Consider the following 25877-nt stretch of genomic DNA (forward strand, 5'->3'; position numbering starts at 1 on the left):
AGACAGTATCTGAAAGCCTCAGAGATCAGCATCCTTACCCCTGGAGATGTAGTAGTTCAGACAGATGCAAGAGGATCATCCTTGTCCAACTGGCGGGCTGACTGGAAGTTAGGAAATTACCCAAAGGCACCCACAGAGTATTTGGCAGAGCTACAAACTGAGATGCAGGCTTCCTGCATTCATATGTATTGCTTTATCCATCCTCCTTCCTACTCAGACAATCTCTTTTAGATTGAGGGAAGCTTCTCTGCACATTAGCTCTCCTTTCCTTGTTCTCCATTTTCCAATTAACTTCTCTGAATGCCTAGAATGACTCTTGATAAATCATTACTGTCAGGCATTCAAGAGAAACATTTCAAACCTTACCAAATACACAAAATCAAAACAGCTACAAGAATTGTTCATGAAGCACTCCCAGTTTACTGCAGCATAAACCTTCAACCTAAACACTTCAATCCCAGTAGCAGAAATCCAAGCATGGTTAAATATCACTGTTACAAGTGCTGTACCTTGTTCTCAGATTCCCCTGCTGAGGCAGTCCATCGTAGATAGATAATACATCAAAATCTTCCTCTAATGCAAAGGACTGGAAAACAAGCTGTATCCTGTTCTGCTCTTCAGCAGTGATTGTCCACGTGCAGTTTGCATAATTTGGATATCCATATGGAAAGCCTGGACTCTGTATTGTTCCATTTGGGCCCTGCAAAATGTGACTGCAGTTCTGGGCTGGCAAAAGAAAAGACAAAAGTACAAGTCAAAAGGGTGCAGGATAAAAGTTTAGTATCTTTATCATCAAAACAGATCATACAAGATCTTTTCTACTGAATTTGTTCTTAGTTTTTCATCTCAGAGAACAGAAATGCAAAGTCTAAAGATGGATTTTTGTCCTCACAGCATTCTACCTTCCCACTATTTAACCTGGAGCAATTTCAGCTCCACACTAACTTACATTTTGTTCCCTATGGATACACAGGGCAGGCCAAGTACAGGCTCCAGACCCTACCCTGACAGATCTACCTAGAACTCTCCCCATTTAGAGCAAGGCTATACCAGATCTATCTATACCAGATATGCAGATCTATACCAGCCAAAGATCTTCTGGTACAGACAGTCTATGGGACAATTTATACTTAGTTTAAGATTCTGCCATATAAAAACTACCAAAAGCATGGATGCCTGACAATTTGGTCTACTCTAGTTAAAACTCCTGATGTCCAAATTTGTGGCTAGGCTGATGCACGCTGTTCCAACCACTGAAAAGGGAATGAAGACAAGTTTTGTTTTTTCCTCCCACTAATGCCAAAACCTTAGGATAGCCTAGCTATCCTTGTGTGTCTCACCATTGCAATGGAGAACTGGTACAAGCAGCAACTTGTTTTGCCAGTAACTTTGTGCCCATTCTGCAATATTTTAATTGCAAGAAAGTATCTGCTAGAAACTCAAACCCTAGGCATCTATCTCCCAGGCATTCTTCCCTCTAGCTGTTAGCACAACATAACATGGATTACCGCCCATGTTGACTACAGCTGGGAAACAGACACTTACTCAGAAGTCCTTTCACATCCTATGAGGCAAAGCCACACAAGACTAAGTCCAACATACTCTTTAATATACAATCCCCATTTAGCGATTTATCTCATTTCAACTGTGACTAGCCATTCTAAATGCCTCAAACATCAGCGATTCAGAAGCCACAAAAGAGTTGAATGATAATGGCAGCTGACTGTCTTTTATTACTACTTTCACTGGAATAATACAGTGAAAACTCAACTAAGATCAGGGCTCGGCTACACATTCAAAAAGAGACAGACTATCCCCACCTTGAAAGGCTAGAAGTTTTGACAGACATGATGCATAAAAGTAAAATAGAGGAACTGAGTCACAAAATTAGTAGTCTGTCTGGACAAGACTACATGGAAACTGAACAGAAAATCAGAAGTTGTGTGTCCTGACTCCTCTCAGGAGAGACAGCCTTTTCTATAACTGTCGGCAGTAAAACTGCCCGAAGAGCAGGATGCAGTTCAAAGGCTTTAAGAAATAAACCAACCATTCTCAGACAATTATTAGTAATAAAAAAGAAAAAAAAAATCTCTGCAACTTCCTGTAATATTAGTTTTTTCCCCCAGCCACATTCTTTCCAGTAAAACATTGCTCACTCTCCCCAGTTCCCAGCACACAAGAGCTAGGGGTTTTATAGAGAGCATTTCCATGCAGACTGTTAAAAGATAGATATATTCGCACTTGGGTCTTTCTGGTTTGTATATCCTAAGCTGGCAAGCATACCACAAGAAAGCAGTAAGGACCACAGCCAGGGGCCAAGCACCATCAGCAGCGGTACACATCCCTACTGGACCTGAGAGAGGATACAAGCTGCCCAGGCTGCTCTGTTTTCTCTCTCTCCCAGTTCTGAAAGGTTTCAGCTCCTCACACAGGCTACACACAAGCAGATGCCTTCCATCACTATTCCTGAGGAGCCGCCTTGACTCCAGTGCCACATCTGCCAAGACAGAAGTCCAGTACTGCACTCACCAGTTAAGTACTTAACCGCTTCTTCAAATCCATTTCTCCTTCCCCAAAGCTGTACCTGTGAATACTCTGTCCCAAAGATACTATCAACTGCCATGATGTACAGTTTCCGGTTATATAGGATTTTCTTCCTTCTGGAGAAGGATGTACATATATATATATATATGTATATACACACACACATATATATATATATAGTTATGTATATGTGTATATATATGTGTATATATATTATATGTGTGTGTGTGTGCACGCAACAGCCTAAACACCAGAAAAATTCTCCCTACTTGTTTACGCTCTCTTCACTGTTACTTTATCTAGTTTCTTTTGAGGCCAAGGACAAAGTCTCTTCAAGCACAGGTTGGTATAATTCCTGCTGGCTTTAACAGAATTGTTCCTATTTACACCAAAATTGTCTGCATTCCAGACAGTTTGCATGGGAATCATTGTGAAACCAAAAGCCGAATCTCAGGTTTATCCTATGACAGGTATTTGACACTAATCATTGCTGCCTGCAATTGCTCTGGTTTTTCTTACTGATGCTGGATTGTTTACCTTGTTTATGCAGATAACCGAGGCTTTCGAGTTGAAATGGATCAGACTAGAAATTACTTCTTTTGATTTCTGTTTGCTTTTTTCAAAGGCAATAACAGCATTTGCACTTCTGAGTACCAACCAGCTACAGGTAAAAAAAAAAACTGCAGAGTAGAGCTCATTAAAGCTAATTATAATTAGATTGACCTACTTTGGTCCAAAAATGCTCAGTGGAACTTGTCTCTGCAAGACAAAGTTCACATCTTTATGAATCTAAAATGGTCAATCATATTTACTACCTAGGAAATCTTTCTGCATCATGTTTATTACATCAATGAGAGTTTGGACAGCCCCATAATCCAAAGGGGATTAAAACTGAGCTAGGCACGTAACTCATATTGACACAGGCAGACAACAGTACTTTGCATTTCTGTAGCACCTGGCATCTGCCTCTCTCCGCGCATTTTGTCAATACATAATACATACAAGAGTGAAACCTCCCTCCCTTCTCCACTTCAGTTCCATTTATTTGTAGAGTACACTGAAAGGATGCATCAGCTTGGTGCCAGGAAACTGCATAAGAGTGGGAATATTACCATATGACAGAGGGGCAAAATTAGGTCTGGTTTGGTTTAATAACTTGGAGGTTGCCAAAGATCCATAAGCTTCAGTTCTCTAGAATTCAATCACATCCTCTTTTCTTCACTCAGACTGGCATTCAGTAGGCAACGTGGGGATACGTAATCTGTTTCTACTGCACATTTTTTTGATTTTAATCGTAAGTAAATGTCATCAGAACAATTCAAGGAAATCGAGAAATTAAAGAGGCTGCATCCCTGCATCTCCTAATGGTACAAAAGACACTGATGCTTCATGAAGTTCAGAAAATATTCAAGGTCAGAGACATTGTGTTCCAAACACTTCCAAGGTCATATGAAAGGCAACAAGATTTCAGATCAGTGTAAGTTTATGCTGTCCTTGCATAATTAGTGATTAAAACAAAACAAATGCCAGAAAAAATATACCTTATCTTAAACTGATACTAGCTGAAGAAAAACAAATATGTAACAGAAAAATAGGACACAGTTCTATAACATATCAAATCAATCTACTGAAATAATTGCACGTTTGTAATTCTGACCAAGATGTGCTTTGGACACAGCTAACAGAAAATTGCTTATTGCAGACAAAAATTAGTTTTTCAAAAGCTGACAATCTAGAAAGCAATATATTCTTCATCAGATGTAATAGTAGGGAACTTGGTTTATATTGGACACTGATGAAAACAGTCAGCGGGCATGGGAAAAAGATCCAGGACACCCAAGATAATTTATGCATATTCTATTATTTGGTTTCAGGTTTGAGTTAGTTCAACTCCAGCCAAACTGCCAAAAACCTTATCTAAAGTCTAATGTACATAACAAGAAAACACCGCATTTCTCCTCTCAAGACTTACAAAAACAATTCTCTTCATCCTTTTGGCCCAAAAGCATGAATACATATGAAGGTATAAAACGACAATATTAGAATCAGTGCTGAGAAGTTTCAGAGGAATTTGTATCTGATAGAGGACAATATTCTTACAAAGTCTCTGATGCATTCTCTCCAACCCAAATGTTTCATATGAGGCACCTCCACACACCGTTACCCAAGTAACAGGAATGGAGCAGTCTCCATAATGGATCAGATCAACAATCTCTGATGGGGCATTGCAAGAAGATGGCAAGAAACAGCGGTTACAGCACAAGCTGCACCCAGAAACATCCTTCTTTACACCCGCTGTAGGTTACTATCAACCCTGACATCAAAAGAATCAGAACCCTTCCAAAAGGGCTGCACCTCCTCATCTCACTTTGCCAATCTTTACTCAAGAACTGCAACAGTGAAAGAAAAAGGTAAATGCATAAAGATGAGATAAAGATATCATAAAGATCATACATCTGCCACAAGACCCAGTGTGGCAGTGTAAATATTTATGCAGTTATTACAGCTTCTAACACTACCATTCATGGGACTTTCCAAAGGTACATTCACATGAAACTCATCAGTGGGTATGCATTTGTGGACAAATATCCTATTTTGTGATGGAGATGAGTAGTCTGAGAATGAAGCTATATCCAACGAGTATGCTGCCAATGCAAACTGCTATTTTCAATTCGGGAAAGTGGTTTATGATGAGGATATATCTTTTTAATGAAAGCATCAGTGTAATTTTATTGCAGTAGCACTTAAAGGTTCGAGACAAGGACAAAGACAAAATCGTGTTTGGCACAGTCCAGTGGGCAGGTAGCCTTTCTCTAAAGAGATCACAATCTCAGGGGAAGGAGGAGGGAAAGAGGAATCCAAAAAACCCACACTAATTGGGAGGATTTAGGACTTTGTGGAGAAACCTCTTCTGGGGCACCGAAGCCCATACTCAATGGTAGAGCTTAAAAGTCAGTTTTACCTGTGTCAATTCATGTGCAATACACACTATTTGAACAATCTAAACAGACTAATAAGCTTCACTTCTGCCACAATGCATGAGAAAAAAAGACAAAATATTTAGTTTGCAGTATGCTCATAGGCAAGCACACTTCTAACAGAAAGATACTACCTGTGATATAATAACTAACCCGCATGCCACAAAACTTAACACGACTGGACACCTAATGCAGCAAGGAGCAGCCAGAGCTGCATTAGTCCTACTTTTTGCGAAGTTATTGTTAAGTTGCAAAACCCTCAAACAACTTCCTGCTAAAAGGAGGGCAAAAGAACGTCCACGGACTCCAGAACTGAAATGTCTTTTGACAATACAAGCTACATTACTGGAGAGAGAAGCTGGTGTGAGGTTTCCTTGCACTAGGGTCCACTAGTTGCTTAGACACAGGAGTCTGGGACTGTTCTCATGTTAGTAAGTCCTGTGTTAGAGCGATCTCTGCCTAACGTAACGTGGCTACTGAAGTTCTGGAGCAGAACAGTTCACACCCCACTGACCGCAGTGATTCCATTAGCTTACATTTATAAAGGAAGAGACACAATCAAACACATTCATTAGCCACAGAATTTGGAATTTCCTTCATGTAACCAAAACTGATGTACAGGAGTGAACTGCCTTTGCTGCTGCACCCTTCGAGTCCCTGGCACCTGGCTTGCATCACTTGGCTTGGAATTTCACCCACTCCACAGACTCACAAAAGATTGTATGTTCAAACACTGCCACTATAAATCCTCTCCAAGCTTCAAAAGAGATAAAATAGACAAGTGGTGTCTGACATTACAAGCGCAAAGAAAATGGGTAGAGAGTACAAAATTCAGCATTGTTTAACATTTTATTGTCTTCCACCTACTTCCCATTCCTTAATCCTACGAAGCCAGATCCACAGCTGGTTTAAATCGAAGAAGCTTTTAAACTATGCTGCTTTACACTATCAGAAGATCAGAGATGCTATAACTTTGGAGAAAGGGAGCAGAATTTATTTCCTAAGTGCTTCCTCAAATGTAAGTTGAGGCACTTTTGGTTTCTCAGCAGAAACAAAACCTAATTTAGCAAACACTGGCGTATGGTCACTGCACGCTTCAAAAAGAACAAATACCAAATCACATGCACCAACTTGCTCTCAGCAATAGCATCTATCAGTAATACACGGTTGTCTTCTCCTTAATAGTGTTTGGTATTGTCATTTCCTTTAGCTACTGCTACTTAGGCACAGATTTGCTTCTGTTTTATGTTGTTCTATCCTGCTCAATAAAATGTATGAATATAAAAGAACTTTTCTTAATAAAACCAAAATCCATATCCTGCAGACACACAAACACACTCCATTCTGGTCTACATTAACGAGGGCAAAATCCTACTAATACATCAGTAACATATTAGTAACTTCTCAAATTTTTCTATTTACATTACTAGCAGTCATTCACCTCCCCTGCATAAGGTCTTCAAACCAAAGTACTAGGCCCTGATTCAAAAATAGAATCACAATGCTGTTTTATGTCATTAGTACCCTTAGGTGCACATTTGGAGTCACTAATGAATAGGGAAGAACTCAACAACAGGGACACATTTAAGATGTCCAACTTAGAGCGAAGTACCCCAGCTTTATTGCGGGATGACACAAGTGAAATCTCACACCATGCTCTGAGCTATTCGCATGATGTATGTGCCACAGCACAGGAACAGCAATTCAGATCCCACCCTTCATCCAACTGCACAGAGAAGCCCCTTTTTGAAGAGGCCTTCGAAAAGCGGGTAGCTGGGAATGAGCTGTGACACATTCAGAGTCAGCTCCTTCATCCAGGTCTTTTCACAAACATAGTTCCCAAAAGAGCATGGCTAAGACTTATTGCCTATATTGAACAACTAATGCCAAAGAACAACAACTTTTAAACACACTTTAGTCTGCCACCTACATAGAAAAAAAGCAAGGTTATTTTTTCCGGAGTTAACTGCTTTGAAACACTGATCAGTAATAATGCTTCCTCACATAGCAGACTTCTACATCATTACAGAAACACAAATAGGAACTAGTTCACCTGTATTCTAGCTATCGCTCTCCTGTTCACACAATTTAAATGAACAAACAGGGAAAGCATCTTCAAGCTTCACACATCTATGCCTTGTTTCCCCAAGTACTCACCTTTTCATAGTGTTCTTTAAGTTAATCTACAATCTTATATCAAAGCCTTCTGGGTAATAAATAATTCAGAAAAATTCCATTTACTGTAACTTTTAATCAAAATCCAGTGGATTCAAGAATATCAAGGAGATTATTTACATCTCAGCTAGCCAGTGCCTTTTTCTTCCTGAATGCACAGAGTAACACACCAGAGAATGCAAGGGCAAGGAGCACGCGTTTTAACTGAACCCAGCTCACACCCTAACGCATACACCCTGGGGAGGAAAGGAAGCTGTGCAGTCTCAAGCAACACAAAAAGCCTCTGCAGGACAGAACTTGAAATCGCAGAAGCATGACACTGCACGTATGTCTGTCCTACAGCTGCACTGCAGGCCCCTGACATGTTGCAAGGCCAGAGACTTCAGCTGCTGCAAAGTAATGCCTTGTTTGCTTAAGACAGAAATTGCCTAAGTAGGTACACTGGTCATAAAAGCAATTGCCAGATTTTCCCTTACAGCTGAAGTGCTCTGCTTGTAACAGAGGGACAGGACAGAGTACACCACGGCATACTGAACTGACACAGCCCATCCCCTGCCAACTTGCTTCATCTGTGCCCTGGAATGACCCTGCTAGGGAAACAGAAGGGACTCCAGGACTCTCAACACTTCCTTTTTTCTTTTAAAAAAAAAAAAAAAAAGGGAGAGAGAGAGGGACAAGCTGCTACCAAAGGGGCCCAAGATCACACTTGTACACTTGTTGTGCGGCTGACAAGGACTCAGGCTGCTCTGTTCAAGAACATGACGCACAGTCCTGCCAGGTAAGCACAGAGATGCACAGTGTCATGCTGGCTTTCCCCACGTGCATGTTATGTCTTTCTCAGCTACTTTCACAGTGCTCATCCCTGCCCATTTATATAGTGTCTTATCATCTGAAAAGCTCACAATCTAAATAGAACCAAAGCAAGTTGGGAAACATGGCAGGCATTTAGGGGTGAAGACTTGCACAGAGTGAGGAGAAAAGGAGAGTAGATTCTACTCCATTTCATTATTAAAGAGGGAGGTAGGACTACTTAAGGATTAAAGATGGAGAATAAAAAAATGACTTTAGAGTTATCAGTACAGCTGGTTAAAGAAAGCTACATTTTCTGCTAGTATTTCAAATGAAATCAAAGGGTTATTTTGTTTTACTTCCTTGATCTTTTCTCTTCCTCCCTCCCATCGCAAAAAGAAATAGAGGGAAGAAAAAAAGCCAAAAAACAAGTGTTCAGATCATTTCCCCAGAGCCAGCTGACATAAGCAAGGAAAGCTGGACAATCAGGAAAGTCATTTGGCTTTTTCTGCCTGTAAAATGGGGCTTTAAATTGAAGAAATACTTCCTTTCCCTTATTGTTTGACCATTTTATCTATGCAATGTCTTAAAGATGGAAGCAATTTTCAGTAAGTTTGTTACGATGCTTAGGAGAATCAAGTCCTGAGCTCAGCCGTGACCTGCCAGCAGTATTACGACGTAGGTAACACCAGGTATGTTAGCAGCACGGAAGGGGCAAGGGAATGAACAACCACCAGCCAGGGGAACATGAACCTAACTTCGCCCAATAATCAATTTGTAAGAGTCAAGGGCAAAGCTCGTGATGTGCTGAGCACCTTTGTTTCACACTGGACCTGCAGTAGAGAGTTTTGAGTGCCTTGTAGAGTGGGGCTCGGACAGGGGAAGTGCCATGCCACACATCTTTCCTGCTTTTGAAAGGATGGAATAATGCTGCATTCCTCTTCTGTGTGTGTGCATGTGTATGTAAAGGGGAAGAAAAACAAAACATAATTGGGCTTTAATACTCCCTCCAGCATACAGAGGAGACACTATGAAGACAAATGAAGGAGCCAGGGAGAAGCTACACTGTGTAAGCAAGTTCTTTGGTGTTGCAGCAGCAGTGAAAACACCACAGACTGCACCCGTCCAACTGCTCGGACACGAGGCTGCGCAGCTGTGATCATACACAGCACCCCTACACCCGGTCCCGTCACATCTGACACGGGGCTCTGTGCCACTGCGCATTCACAGGCAGAGTTTTTGGTTATGTGACGAGGAGGGACAAAGGCAGATTTTTGCTCCCAACGCATAACTTTTAGCAAAATCAATAGGCACATCTATAATATAATGTCACACAGCATGAACAAATCTGCAACAAAACCACCTAAGTAATGCTTCTTATTTGCAAAAGCCTTCACAAAATCATTTGGCTGGCAACTTACCATACCTTTTAGGCTGTCTTCTTCTTACGAGCAGTACAAAGAGGACAGACAATGGAAAAAGCCCACGACAGGGAATGAGAAAAGGAAGAGTTCCTGCTACTGGACATCTAAACATGCAGGATTGAATTGGGAAGTTCCAAAGAAGATGCAAGGAAGAAGGGAGCAAGGATGTGAACAAGAGTGGGGCTGACCACAGACCTGGATTTAAGGGTCAGGATTGAGGCAACTAAGACTAAAGACTTCAGATAACAGTAGGTGGTCAATAAATGGTCGGTACACGCAGTAAGCTTTACCATTAGAGATGGTATGATCAGCAAAACTACATCATCTTGTTTTAAGAAGCTACTATATGAATGAATCATTAAATAAATGGAGAGACAAAATGATGCAAAAATACACTGACGAACACAGCAGGAATGTATCTGATCTTAATAAGCATCTAAGAAAATCCCCTCTAACGCATGCTTGATAATCTAAGCAGTATCAAAGGAAACATTAGAGAAATCCATGCTTATCGAGATACATTAATGAATGCGTATTTCCCCAAATACTTACACAAGAGATCTTAAAAATCTCATTTTCCTTCCTCTAGCTCTAGTTCGCTAGCTAGAGACACACTGGCATGCATATACCATATCGTACACAAGCTATCTCATCCAAAATCTAGTGGATATTGCATACAACTTAGAAAACATTTTAATGGGCATAACAAAGAAAATCTTGCTCAGCCAATACTGATGAGGGATTTCAATTACTAGTTACTGTAGGACACACAGAATGCCTTAGTATCTTTTCACCAAATCTCAGCGTTCACCATCTTCCCTGAAAACATGGTGACAAAGACCACATTGATTACTTCATCTGGAAGACTCCTGAAACATGCATGCGTAAAACAAAGCGGTGAAATGGGCTCTGCCTGCATCACAAGATGAGACTGCTTCCACTTTCTGCTGTCCTAGAGAGCCTGTTTAGCCAGGCAAGCCGTGTTTGTTGATGCAAGGCATGTACACAGAAAGAAAGAAAACCCTGAACTTTTCAACAACGAGAAAAAGAGTAGGAATCCTGTCACTAAGGCAAACGTATTACGCTTACCCTGCTTTAAGCAGGACCAAGCTTCACCAGCAGTTCCTGGTGGAAGTTTACCACACTGGCATCCTTTCATATCTGGTTGAAAACAGAGTAAAGGGCTCTAAGAAAGATTCTTCACGTAAACCGAGGATATTGTGTTTCTTCCCACTTACCCATGCAATAAACATCATGCAAATCCAAAGCCAGTGGTATGGCTACATGAAGCATTTGCAGTTAATATTGAATACGAACAGAATCAATCACCCCACTTCTAGGCTGCACTTTCTCTGCAAAAGTACATTTAAGGGAAGATTGATAGATATTCCCCCCGCCACCTCCCTGCCCAATCCTTCAGGCAACTAGCAAATTCTCTGCTGCCACAAATGTGAAAGAGAAGCACAGGACCAAAGGAGCTGCAATTACTTCTTGGGAAACATGTTAGAAGTTGAATTGCTTTGGCTGAACTCCACTTAGGTGCAAGTCTTTCACAAGCCATTCACAATGAATTCAAGAGAATCAGGAGCACAGGTGGATACTGACTCAAGAGTGTAGCCTGCAACTCATGCTGTGCTATTGCAACCAAAGTCTCATGGAATCAGCGAACGATAACATCAATAAATCAGCTGATACTTTACAGAAAGCTGGAAAAATGTGCACTCTAAGTGATTTCCGAACTGTCAGTAAGAAGGCTGTTAAAGATGATGGAACCCCAGTTTCCAATGGATTAATCAAATGCAGTTTTGCTATAGTACTCTACAAATGTTTTACCCTCAGTAAGTACATGTATGCTCACCTCTTCTTGTCCATTCATAGACAGAGGACACACATACTCTCAACAAGTAACAATGCTGCAGAGACATATAATCCAGAGCTGCAATCAAGCTACTTAGTCTGACAGAGGCTGCAAACAGGCAACCTTTGCTGGAAGTAGGAAAGTCATGGGTAAGTCACTACTTTCCCCACTCTTCCAAAGACATTTCATAGCAAGTTTCTAACTTACTTCATTTTGGTAGGACAGAGGTAGAGGGTGTTTGTATTAAGAGATACATGTGTAGTTACACCGACTGATCTGAGAGGAGCCGTAATAACGTGAGGCAGACTAAGGGCGAAAACCTGACAGTGTATCCATAACACAATGGCCAACTGTAACCTGAACACACCACAGTGCTAACACCACTGTGCCCCACCAGCATGCAAGCTGGCCTCTTCCCAGCACAAGGGAATAGCAGCACTGTTAAAGCCAGGAGGAGAATCTCTAACACTGTACTGCACTGCACAAACATGCTCACCAACTGCAAATCCATTCCAGAGACAGGGCTACAAAAGTTCCTTGCTCTTCTATCCTCTTGTCAGCATTTAGCATGACCTGACCACCCTGTCACAGGTGAGCTTAAAAAACCCTGGTGACTTGCTCTGTGGATGACAAGGTGGGGGGACCTTAAGAGGTAGCAGGCAGGAGTCTTGCACTAACAGTGCACTCAGAGCAGTCAGCAAGAGACACAAGCTTTCATGTGTCCAGTGAGCAGCGTTCACTTCAAGATTCACACATCTGTTACGGAGCCTGCCACCCACTGCTCTAGGCTTTCATTAAGCATGCCAAACCAACCAATTTAGCTAATGCTGCTCCAGTTCCTTGCTGTACTCCATTCTAACTACACGCACGTCTGTGCTATGACAAAAGAGATGCTCCATATTTACTTCGTATGTCCTTTTCTCTGCATTAGGATGAAGGGCATCTGTTCTTCTGCCACACTTCACAAGTCACTGTAGACTTGCCCTGACAAATGCAGCTTTAAGAAGCCTTAGCTAAAATATGTTAACTGATTAAGATTAAAGAAACAACCTTTGACTCTTCCTGAAGTATTCAGTGTTTTTAAACACTTTAAAAACAAATTTAACAGCCACAGCTGGCTACAAAATCCCCACTGCTTGAAGCATACTCTTAGTCTTCTCCTCCAAAGTTGTTCCCCCTCAAAAAGTGGACCCACTTCTAGTGCAGATCTCATCAACTTAAAAGTCTTACCTCTCTGTTACTGCAGAAGCATGTTACGCATTGCACATACAGGTTCAACTGAGATTATGGTCTACTACCTGAGTCACAGGAATTGCTGGGGAACAAACCTGGGCAAGATGAATCATGAATAAAGCGCGCATCATGAGTAAAGTGCACATCGTTCCCAGTAGACTTTGAAATTGGATTCATTCCCAGTAGATTCTGTTCTTCCCACTTACCTCCCTTCCATCCTCATCAGTGTGTATTTGCTGATAATTGTTTACAGGCTAAAGTCTGAGCTGCCAAGATCAGAGGTCTGTCACGTACTTCTGGAGTACAACAGCTAACTCACTCCTGCACAGCCAAGTAAGGCCTTATTAAGGAAACTAGCATCTCAAAAAATAACAAGAAATTCCCATCCTCACTGACAGCCTCAACTCTGATCCTCTAAAAGGGGCTAAACAAAAGAGAAATTAATCTCTTTTCCCACTTACAATCCATTAGCAGCTTTTCCTTCCCCCTAGAACTAGATTAACTGTGGAAACTAGACTATTCCAATTATTTTTGTAATTGGATTCAAACTGGTTAATATGCTTAGCAAACAGCTGTACACCTGATGTATACTCAAGCTTTGTATCTATGCAGCTATTTCAAGGAGGAAGGTGATTTCCACCAAGAGAAAAAAGAGCTCAGACATGGTAGCTAGGTAGGTAACATGTTCGCAAATGTTTTGTTTTCTTATTCTGGCATCTTCTCAGCTATGCATGGCACCTGTTTCTTCCGCTCCTATTCCTACACATACATAGGTGGAGTTTAAGTGGTATTATTCATACCTACCGTGCAACTAGTGTAAGCGGCAGGCTGTGTGGCAGAGGACAAACAACATGATAATCACTCTCTACCACAATCTGATTCACATGCAGGTTTTGTATCAGCACAGATACTCCAATCATGGCATGTCAAGGACCACATTACTGAGAGCGCTTTTTTTTTATATAACGTTCAATATAGACAGTTACATCAGCACACACGCGGCTCATATGGCATAACTTACCCCATCCACATAACAGAATAGGCTAATACCAATATAAACATTTTTATATAGCTATGCAGTGCAGTTTTAATCTATGTGGGTCCCAAGTGATTTGCATCTTTTCTGTCTTTCAAATTGTTAACCATTATTCTCTCTTCTAAACAGTTACACTAGGCTTCAGAATAAGAAATGTTTTCATTTGAGAGCACGTTACCACTTTTTCTGAACAGTCTTTTACTCCATACCAAACAATCCTTGAATTCTTTAAAAGCAGACATATCAAGAATTTCATGGGGGTGGATTACAACATATTATTGCATAGCAGGTTCTTCTCCACACAAAGAATTACAGAGACAACCAATCCTTAGGATCCGCATTCAGTCCTCCGATTGAATTCTGAAACCATCTCAAAACCCCACACAGTATATACAGGTTTAACTGCCAGGCAGTTCTCAGCCACTCCTTTTTGAGGGACAGTGGCAGAAAGCTGTCTGTAGGTATTCAAGGAAGCCTGAAGGTCAGGAAATTAAGCAAGAGGCTTTGCGTGCCTCATGGGAAGAGGCTCTAGCATCTTTCATTGCACATTACCATTCTAACCGGCTCCTTGACAGCCGGCAGCTCCGTCCCTAATGCTGGGTTCGCAGCGATGCTGTGATGTTGCTAGGCACAGTTGCTAGGCAAAGGCACACATGCAATAGCTTAACTTCACTTTCATCATAGGGCTAGCTTTAAGAAAAAAAAAGGAAAAAAATAATTAAAATATCAGAAATATTCGCAGATATTTCTTTGAATGCTGAATAAGTTGATAGAGTTTGACAATATTGCAGACTGCAACTAGCCTTCTGTAATATGGCATCATTAAGGATCACAAACAGCTCTTCCTCCCTTTCTATTGCAGCATTCATGCCATCAGTATTCAGCAACACCAGTTGTTTTTTTGCTGAATACTGGCCATTGCACAAGCTAAGGAAAGTGGTCTAGAGGAAGCAGTAGGAGACATCAGGAAATAGATGAGGGGAAAAAATGACACCCCCAGTCCAGAGCAAGCAGATGAGACTATTCTTAGCAATGAGGCTTACATACAGTATTTGGACCTGAACTTTGGCTGGAGACTCTTATCCACAGGCGCTTTGACAGAATGAACCCAATGTAATGTTTTAAACAAAGCCAGGGGTTGCAGATGCTTCCATGCATCTCCAGGATGAGTGCTGTAGCCTCTTCTCTCTAGCACTAGAAACAAGGACAGAAAAGTTCTCATCCATCTCATTGGAATAAAGCATTTTATCTGGATGATAAAATATTAGCCAACTCCAGGACTAGGAGCGTGGGATACTCCTTCAATAGCAGTAACTGTGAACTCTGAATAAAGAAGGTTAGAGCCTTGATGAGCCATTAATACAAGAGCAAATAAATGAACAAGCGTTTGTGGAAACAATCTGCTTCGTAAGGGGAAGTGCCTATCCTTTTGTCTGACAGGCTGCTTGCAACTTTCCTACAAAAGATCTTAACTAGAATATTGCAGAGTAAATATCAGCCAGATCCACTAAAGAGTAGAGCTAGCATCCACTAGAATTTTGAGAAAATTCTGCACCAGGAAGAGGGAGGCTTATAACATCACTGAGCAGTGCTAATGCCATTCAGCGCAGCAGAACGAGAGCACACATACAGTACTTGCTGCCCTCTTTCCCTAGTTACTGTGTGCCACCAGAAAGAACAAGTGTGAAATGCTTAACACAACTCATTTTGCTCCTTGGACCAATCATTTACAGCAATGCAAAAACAAAACAAACAAGTGCACTTCCATACTCACTCGGTTTGCACTGCCATAAACCACCTCAAGATCTCCTCTGCTATCCAGTCATTAAGTGGATGCAATCCTCTGAAAATAACCTGCAGTCCCCAACAGATCTGTGAGGAGATAAGACCTCAGACTCATTTTTTGCAAGTTGCTAGAATAAATGCAGAAGTTGCTGTCTACGTTTCCAAGGCCAGTGCTATTCCCGTTTGATGGTAACATTGATGCTAGCATAATCCCACATAGATGAGTGGCAAAATACCAAGGCACAGGGGTTATATATACTCAAAGAAGGCAGAAAAAGTAAATCCATGATCCTGTCCTTAAAACACAGCTGAAGACACTGGTTATCAGTTAACAGCTTCATCCCTAATTGACTTTGGACAATTCCTGCTTCAGTTATTCCATGAATTGCATCGCTTCTGCACCGCATCTGCTCTTACACTGTATCTGACAGAACTACTGAGTGGGTTAAGCACCTTTTGAATACTGATATTCTCTGACAATAAGAAAGCATTGTCTAAAGGAGCATCAATATCAGTTTTCAGTTTAAAATCTTTAATCCTGAACGGGACTTCCTGGAATCAAGTAAGTACTAACATCTTACTGAGGAAAGATATTCTGTTTCTAGTCCAGAGAACACTTGAGAGATTTTCAGACAAGCATTACAGATGCGGCTGGTTCAGACAGATTGGACAAGATGCAGAACAGCAACTGAAGGCAATCATTCATGTGAGTCCAACTTTAAGTTTGCTGAGCTTTCAACACACTGATCAACAGCTAGGCCAGTGCTCAAAGTCTTCTGCAAATAAAGTTTTGAGTTTACTGTCCCAGGTCAACTCTCTTGAGTTTGTTTTTCATAATCTTTCACTATTATATTCATCTATTAGAAAAATTCAAAGATACAGTAAATCTTAAGGAAGCATCACCAGAAATTAAACTGAAAAATTTACATACATGAGTGCATACATACATATATACAGATAAAGTAAAATCCTGGGAGAGCTTTTTAGTCTTTTTACAAACCTTCCAAGGCTTGACAGTCACATTATATAGTTTCATTTATAAATACATTAGATTTTGTCTTATAATTTCTACTGGAAGATTTCCATTGGAACCTTAGTTTGATGATTATAAGCATTATTGTAATTCCCAATCTAAAATTAATTTATGATCAATTTATACTTGTTTTAATGTCAATATTTTGTTAGCTTAAATAGTTCTTCTCTTTGTTTTCACCTGGCCTTGATATATCTATAGAGAATAATTATATCCCCCTGGAACCTTGTTTGCTAGGCTAAGTAAACTCTGTGTTTTCATTCTTTGCTAAAATACTTTCTCCAATCCCTTGATCATTCCCTCAATCCCATATCTAAATCCACTTCAGTTTGAATTTGTCATATGTGAACACTGAACATCAGATCATCCCTATAATTCTAATGAAGGCTCCGCAAAGCCTTATAAAATCAAATCAGTTCTTCCTTATCTCTACTGAAAAGTTCATTGGAGGTGACTATACATTTACTAAAGCTTTCATGATTCATAATCCAGAAATTCTGGGATTTTCTACTTACTCTTAGAGACACTCAATTTCAAGAGTTGGATTCACCCAATCTAAACTGAAACACCATGTGACCTTCACACCCAAAACAACCCTAAATAATTGGGCTTATTAATACTTACAACAATTCCATCCCTCACAAGCAGCCTCTCATTAGCTACCTAAAGGACAGTAATCATCCTGCAGAAGTTCACAGCTGCACAACTCCTGATGAAACTGGAAGGCTTGCACAGACCAACCATTACCTGAAATCATTCGCTCAATTAAGAAGTTATGCCAATATTCTACCAGAATGGCCTCTTCAAGGGATGTAATTTCCTCCCTTCAGAACTTTCTCTTTCAGAATTCTCTTAATCAATTTTGACTGCTCCCTCAGTGCCACGACTCTTTTACATAGCCATTGTCAGTAATAATAATAATATCAAGCACTTATATAGCTATTTCCACCTTCAAAGCACTTCACAAGCATTAGCCAACTAACGCATATTCCTCCATGCTGTCTCTAGTGTGAGTAACAGCCTCACTGGGTTTTCCTGCAACTTCTCTTCACAACTTTTCAGTTGCCCTGATATCCTTAAATTGAATGCCACTATCATCAACCTCCTTTGAAGGGTTTATGTATCATATTTAGAGATGGGTCAGAGAAGTGCTGCATCCTTGCCTAGTAGTGAGAGAATGGCCTTGCAACCCACCATGCAAGTTTGCACACTTTTTTGTGAAGCTAAGAGTTAGCCTAAGAAGTTAAGGTTTAATATATGGTTAAAGCACTAAGCTGAACTTGGGAGAGCTGGATTCAGTCCTCACCTCTATTAAGTATCTCAAGCACAAGGTGAGGCTGCTCCTTTGTGTAAGATTTCACAAAACCAAAGTGCATTCACTTAAGTCCCATTTCAAATTGAACTTAAAGCATTCAAGACTGGTTTTACGAACATATTTAGAAACTAAGAACTGCAGACAGATGCCTTGTAGAGTTTATAGACAGACCTGAATTTTGCAGTTGACATACCCTCTTACAAACCCCACTGGGCTAATATAAGCTTTTGCTTTTTTAGGCATCTAAACATCCCTGCAAATTTTGCCCCAAAACTCAGTGAAAACATTCAGGATGATTCAAGAGCTTAAAAACTTTATTCTTGTTTTTTTTCTCTGAATCTGTAAAATGAACACAAAGATTTCATTTCTCCCCCACTTTCAGTCCAGACATCTATTTAAATTACATATTTTGCAGGGCAGGCATGGTTTTCTACTACGTCTGTGATTCCTAAGAATCCTGGGAAGCTTAGATTTTATTTCCCATAATTTTGGAGTTTCACTTGGAAGTTCATCTCAAGTCACAACTGAAATGAAAACCTCTGAAAAGGAAAACTAATTTAATGACCAACATTTGCACAAACCCTTGCAAATTGAGTCCACTCACACAGAATTCTTACTCAATCTCATTTACAAGGTGCTAATTACTATCTCCAAAACAAATTTTTCAATTTGTGTTTCAATTATTTTCCAGTAAAAGAATATTTGCATTTAAATGGCTTATACATTGTGCTCAAATACAAAAATCATTTTCATCTCAGGTTTTAGGACTCCTTTAGCACAAAAAAAATGCAAGAAAGGTGAAATAAAGGCTCAAAGTGAAATCCATCTCACAAATCACAGCCAGAGCCTAATTTAAAGATTTCCTCATGATAAATTTTCAATATTACTTAGTCTCTATTCTTCCTTTTACCAGACCAATGTCATAATGAACAAAGACTTAAAAGTACCTGCAATTTCATTTGCCATTATTAGTTATGAAGCAATGTATCCATATATGAAGTTCAATGTTCTCTCAAGGGCAGTGGGAATGCGACTTGCCTCAAAAGAGATCTTTGGCCCAGCTACAATTTCTCATCTAGCTAATTAGTTAGAAGACATCAGTCCTTGAAATTCTCACATTGTTAACAGTTTCATCATAACATTGAGTGAGTAGATACAAATGCTTATTTTGAAGTAAGTCTGACTTAAGCTCAGAGTAAGCTGCAAGCACTTCCTTCCTTCTCTCCATGTCCATCCCCCTACCCTCCCCAGTACTGTTTGATTATACCTTTAAGCTTCAATCGCACAATTAGGTTATTATTTTAATACATTAATAACTATATGGAAAGCATAGAGATTATACAACTTATTTTTGGTAATTGCTGAGAGTCTGCTGTCCCCTTTTTAGCAGATAAGGCTTAGAACAAAAAGGAGACAGAAATTCTGTAGAAAGAAGATAAAGGAAATGATCCCAAACATTTAACTAAGGTTGTAACCAGAAAACTAGTTGTCAATACAGTGACCAGAATCTTACTATCAGATGAAAAAGACTTCAGTTATTGAAAGCTCTTCATTCTTCTTTTAAAATTGTCATATATTCTCCATGAAGAAATGCAGGGTGCCTTTATGAGTGCTTTGAGATCATCCAACAAAACACACTTTAAGCATCTGTATTACAACAGCTTGCACTTACATTATCATATTTGAATTACAAAGGCAAACAGAAGGCAATTTCTCTAGGGAATTTTTGTTGGGATATAAATCCAATTTTGACTTGATTCCATTAACAACACTTTCACATTCACTTTAAGTATTGCTGCACTTGAGATTTACTACCTAATGCCTACTTGTCACCTTGAGTAATCAATGAAAGTCACTCTAAAAGCCCACATTACACAGAAAAATTAAGAATTCATTTTGTCCAATGAGACAAAAGACAACCACGTAGCCTAAAAAATACAGAAGAGCTACAAAATGCATCTAACAAATTATCTATAGATATCTATAGAAAAAAAAGTGAAATATTTTAATTATATTGAAAATTTCAACCCCTTCACAGGTAAATTTCATATACTCAACAGCAAAACTGAATTCTTCACTGAAAACTATCAGCTCTGATCTAATCATATATGTCCCTGTGTCCAAATTTAATCTTGGAAACTGATTGATGCTCTGAAACTATGAAATTAGACTTATTTTTAGCTTGTTCTGGTCCAATTTAGAAAAATTCTCATGTTAGGTACTAATCTGCCTAGACTCATACATAAATATTCCCACTAGCTTCAGTGGATCTATCTACTCATATGCAAAGTCCAAGTCATTTACATACTGTTTCTTCTTTCTGCAGCCTCCATATGTATCTAACTAACAATTAGTCTTTGAATTTATTTCCATTACCCTTAACAGTATACTTCACTATTTTGTTTTTCTTTCAGCTACTCCATTCATTTAAAACCTCATTTTCACTCTTAGATATATTCCATTTAATCTTAGTTTTCAATTCCAAAAGCAGATCAATAACTTTCTTCAATCTACATAGCCTTCAATCAAAGAGTTAACAAGGGGTGAATTGAATCAACTCATAGGTTCAAATTAGGTATTTTTGGTGAAAAGTCTAATTTGCTAGCTGCACTCATGGAAAAGAAGGAAAAACTCCCCATAATAGCCCTCAGTGTCACATACCAGTGCAAAAATAGGTGATAATTTGTTTTCTAGTTTAAGACCACAGTACTTAGTAGGAACAAATGACAGACCCTCCTGTAAAACAATGTTTTCTGGAGCACTTATTTCACGTTCCTATGAAACAAATTTGCTCTTCCTAAGCACACATCAAGTTGGAACTGATTCAGCTATTTACAAAGATAGCACAGACCTTGCAGGACTCCATCTCATATCTTAAATCTTGTCAAGTTAGAGAAACCAGCACTGTAGCGATCACTGAAAGAAGTAGATGATTGTCTTAATGATCAAGACCCAAGAGTTTCATGCAAAAAGCACTTCCAGAGCCTTGAAATGGTTTTACTGGTCTTTAGCTCTAGGCCTTAAGCAAGACACTACATCTAAAGTATGGGGACCAAGTCACCCACTGTTCCCTCAACAAGGGACCACCTGTCAGTTTTTAATGTATTTTCAAAGCACTCTACCAAAGTACAGAAATCGCGATATATCTATTTTACTATCCTTTGAACAACTACATGATTTGAACAACATCACAGCACAGACTATTGTAGAATTGGAGCCCTAGAAAAGCGGTAACACACCCTGCAAAGGCTTCAGCATGTGAATAACAGTACCTCTGAAGAAACCAATGCTGGAATGACCACAGAAAGATGGTAATGTGTTAAACCCAACTTCAGAAATAAAACCCCATCAGGCACAAACTCCCTACCCTTCAAACACTGATAATTTTAGCAGGTAGACATCATCTTACTATTAACATATTGAATCCTTCTCTGAATGGTGCTTAACTTTAATGAAAATATCCCAGGATGGTTACTGACAGATGTCAAGTGTCCACAATCAGTGCCTAACCTTTCCATAATGGAGACAAAAGAACAATAGAGAAATATAAACAATATGCCGCACAATGTGAAAAGCATCTCTAAAAATGGCATGGGTTTTGGAAAAGCATCAGGTTTCATTATCCTTCTGAGGAAATAGATTTCCTTGCTGGAAGGAAATATATTTTTCTTGATATTATTCAGTGTATCAAATGAGAAAGGAACATTGAATTGTGCCTTTGTTACAGAAGAAATGAGCTTCCATTTTCTGCACCTCCAACTTGGCATTAACTGCTCATCGAATGTCAGATCAAGCTTCTTACAATGCACTGGATCCTCCTTTGCCCTGCAGCAATGAGAGGGGGGAAGAATTGTGCTGAAGATAACAGAGTTACAGAAATGTGAAAAAGGCATGACTGAGATCCAGTATGTCCTTACATATTCAAACTGTAAGACCAGCTTTTCTGCACTTAGAAATGCAATCTAGTGCTGCTAATTTTGGCTGCAGAGTAGTGAAAAAGGGGTGTGCCTTATGGGTTGATCACATCAAGAGTTTGAGAGCGCACTCATACACTGGCAACAAAAGGAGAGCGAGGGGAGAGCAGTAACAGAATGTAAGCAATTACACAACAGCAAGTCATTCTCCACTACAAAGTTCTTCAGCAAAATCTGTGTGTAAAAAGTCATCTCAAGTTAAGGAAATCCACTCACTCCATTTCTTATGCAGCATGTTCCAACACAGACCCTAGAGCTTCAGAACTACAGATATACGCACAATCAAAAAGATTTTATGAAATTGTTTTCACTAGTTTAACCAAAAAAATTTTTGCTACAGTACTAATAAGTAACAGGCACCATAATCAGGAACTTTGTTTTATCTCTACAATCTTTGATGCCTTTCTCCTCGTAATACATTTGATAGTACTATTTTTCCACACTATAGACAAGTTAAAGCTCACACAGGTTAAACAATTGCTTCAAAGCCAAAGAGAAAGTCTGTGGCAGATAAAAGCCTGAAATTCTACCTTGTTCAATCTGTCAACATCCTGCTTTTGCTGATGACCAGTATCCAGTTCCCTAACACTTTTGGCAAATTCTCTGTCTGCTCTAAGTCTCCTGCCCTCCCATCTGTACTACAGTATGCTGTGCTTTTGAAAGTCCGCTGTAGCCTTCCAATAAAACACACAAATGTGGCTATATGCATGTAAAAATGCTACAAATGGGATAACATGAATTACAGAAGGAGCTGAGCAACATGTACAAATACTTGCTGGAGCAGAACTGCATTTGATTATACTTATGATTTTTTGCTGCAAGTATTTTACTACTTGACACCCAGTAGCAGATAGCCAACTTTCACCTCAATGTCATTCGCAATTAAACCCAAACTGTACATGAAATGGCTGAATTCACTCTATGCAATCAAGGGACAGAACCAAGAGCATAAAACTTGTGTGACTGATCAGCACAGTACAATTTGTATTTGCTGAAAGCTTATCACAAACATACTAAGATCTGTCTGCAGAATAAATTTGTAAATCATTTTAGAATTTCACAAATTCTACTCATCCCTATTTTACAAACGGGGAATTGAAACAGAAGGACTAAGGCTCACATCCTCAAGGACCTGTAAGTGCCAACAGCCATAGAAAGTAGCAAGAATTGGGCTTTAATGACTTCTGCATGTCTATAGAGAGAGAGCGCGCGCGCGCAAGAAACATGAGTGCTGAACTAGAAAATCACCAGGTATGGTTAATTCTCTAACTGCAATTAACTCATCTTTCTTGTTTGGAAAAAAATCACTCTATTTCGGTATTCTTGTACCCTCTAATACAACTGGTGTCCTGGACACTGGTGGAGCAAAATTATCAAGCTAAGTAACTGTGGTTTGGTTAAATGGCCCATTGGGCTATCTCTCACTGAACTGGGAACTTGACAAGCAGTTGCATTTTTTATACTAAAAGAAACATAAGTGGCTATTAAAGCAGATGGATGAAATTCAAGTAAAGCCATTTCATTAGAACAGAATGAACTTAACATTTCAAAGAGCTAGTGCAAGCCAGAGGCCAGAAGAACTAATCTTTTCTTTCTTTTGTTTTAAAATGCTCTGGACAAAGACATCTTTAGTTGATATTCATGGTTGTTTTATCTGCCTTGAAATGGAAACTGCAGACATATTGATAAATGAATTGAGAAATTGTTCCGTTTCAGTGCAACTACTGTAAAATGCCTTCGCGTCCCCTAGCACAGACGCAGCTCAGACCTCAACTGCAGAGAGAAAGCACCTCACAAACATCTCCTCTCTCATCAGCAACAGGAGTCAGAAGACCTAAGGTCTGCACCTAGTTATGCCAGCTGCCTGCTGTGTGATGTTGGGCAGGACACTTTGCGTGTGGTTCTGCCTAACTCCCCCACGTTTACAATGAAAGCTCTTCTGGGCAAAGGCTTCCTCTGCCCAGTGCTGCCTTTTTCAGGGCCAATAATGAAGCAGGATCAGGAATATCATGTTACTCAGGGAAGAAAAAACAAAAAGGACCACAGATTGAGAGAAGCTGTATGATCAGCTCATCAGGGTTACAGAGGTAACCCAAATGCCAGTGATGGTTGAGGCATCCAGCTTTTGTAAGAACTTGGCTGCAGCTCTAGCCTGCAAATCCTTTACCAGCAGCACTCTGGTAGAGTCTGATGTATATATGAGTAGCAAGCTGGTTTCTGGTGATGCTAGTTGCCTTTTAGATGCTTGTCCTTAGACAAAGCTGGCTTAAGAAGCAGATTTCTAACAGCCTAGATAGAAAGCCTATCTGTGTTATGGTCTCCTCTCATCTCAGCAATCCTCCAACACTCATGAATTACCTGCAGTACCTGATGATGATTTGGACTGTATACTCTTTCAGGCAAGGGCTGCTGTATGTTTATACAGCACTAGACACAAAAGGGTTCCCGCCCATGCATGAAGCTGGTGACTATGCCATACTATAAAACATACTAATGCAACATGCTATTTTGTTGTTTTAAGAAAGTCATGTTTCTCTTCCTTCTTTCTCCCAATACCTGCTTTTCCCCAAAACCTATGCCATTATTTCTTTTGCAAATACATGTTTGCAATGAATATCTGTTTTTTTGGGGAGTTGCAGAATGTGTATTTGTTTCAAATGACTCCCCTGTCACACATCTCCCTGGCAACCATAGCTGCTCTGGGTCTCATAGTTGAAAGATCCTTCTGCTCTTCAACTGAAATTCACAGCTCACCAGACCTCTCTGCTTCAGAATCATTTGAAACTCTTGAAAATCATCTGCAAAAAGTACGATTCCAACAACAATCCCCAGTTCTCCTTCCACACAACAGACAACAGTGGTCAGTGTATACAAGTAACAGGCAGTTTACCATTTCAACACTGAAACCTTCACCTCAAAGTCAGGTAATTACTGCAAACAGGGACTGAAGCAGGGAATGTACTTGACACTGGGAAGATATAAAGGACACTATACACTGTCTATCACAAAGTGACTTTAAAGGGTCCCCCCAAACCCTCTGATCCATTTCTATGCAAGGGAGGTATAAAAATGACACATAAGCCCACTACAGTACAGTGCAGCCATTCTGGCTGGCGTATCCATGGTAGCAGCAAAGAGACTGAAACAGAGTTAATTTGATTTCTTTAATCAATGGGATTTTCCCAATTATACATTAACCACTATCAGATCAGTCTTCCACTGCATAGCATGACAGAAGCATATATATTTTTGCAGATTACTGCACTGCATCATGTTTATTGTAAGCAAAGTACACTGATTTCCATAATTGCTCTGCACTTCACTCCTCCAGAAATACTGTATAAACACAGAAAGTATGGGGGGCTACCATCACAACTTTATCTTGGTTTCTTTGAAAACAATGCAAGAGCAACAAGTAGCAAGATTTCTCCTGACAGGCACTCACACACCACAGAGACAGAAGCCTCAGAAACCATTTTTAAGTGCATAGGAAGCACATCAAAACAAGTAGCCTCTGTCCTTTGCAGAGAATTAAAAAACAAAACATGAAAAATGATTCTGTGTTTAAGGCTGGGACTGAGATTCCCCAAATGACCTTGTGCAAGTCACTCAGTGTGGAATTCACCTTGCTTTCCACCGAGAAGGCAGCTACACAGCTGCCCGAGAGGCAGCACAGAGGGCACCTCCGCCAGGTGGGTCAAGCCGCACAGGGGCAAAGGATCCTCTTGCTCTC

General features: G+C 39.9%; 1 protein-coding gene across 1 annotated transcript in view; it reads right to left on the reverse strand.

Annotated features, from left to right (window-relative positions):
• The window catches only part of CSMD2 (CUB and Sushi multiple domains 2), a 325353-nt gene that overhangs the window by 293877 nt on the left and 5599 nt on the right, over positions 1-25877 (reverse strand). Inside the window, exon 2 of the mRNA XM_062593772.1 lies at positions 510-726. Within this exon, the coding sequence (XP_062449756.1) occupies positions 510-726 (217 nt within the window). The remainder of the gene's footprint in view (positions 1-509; positions 727-25877) is intronic.

The sequence above is a fragment of the Rhea pennata genome, chromosome 23 (assembly GCF_028389875.1).
Source record: "Rhea pennata isolate bPtePen1 chromosome 23, bPtePen1.pri, whole genome shotgun sequence".
NCBI lineage: Eukaryota > Metazoa > Chordata > Aves > Rheiformes > Rheidae > Rhea > Rhea pennata.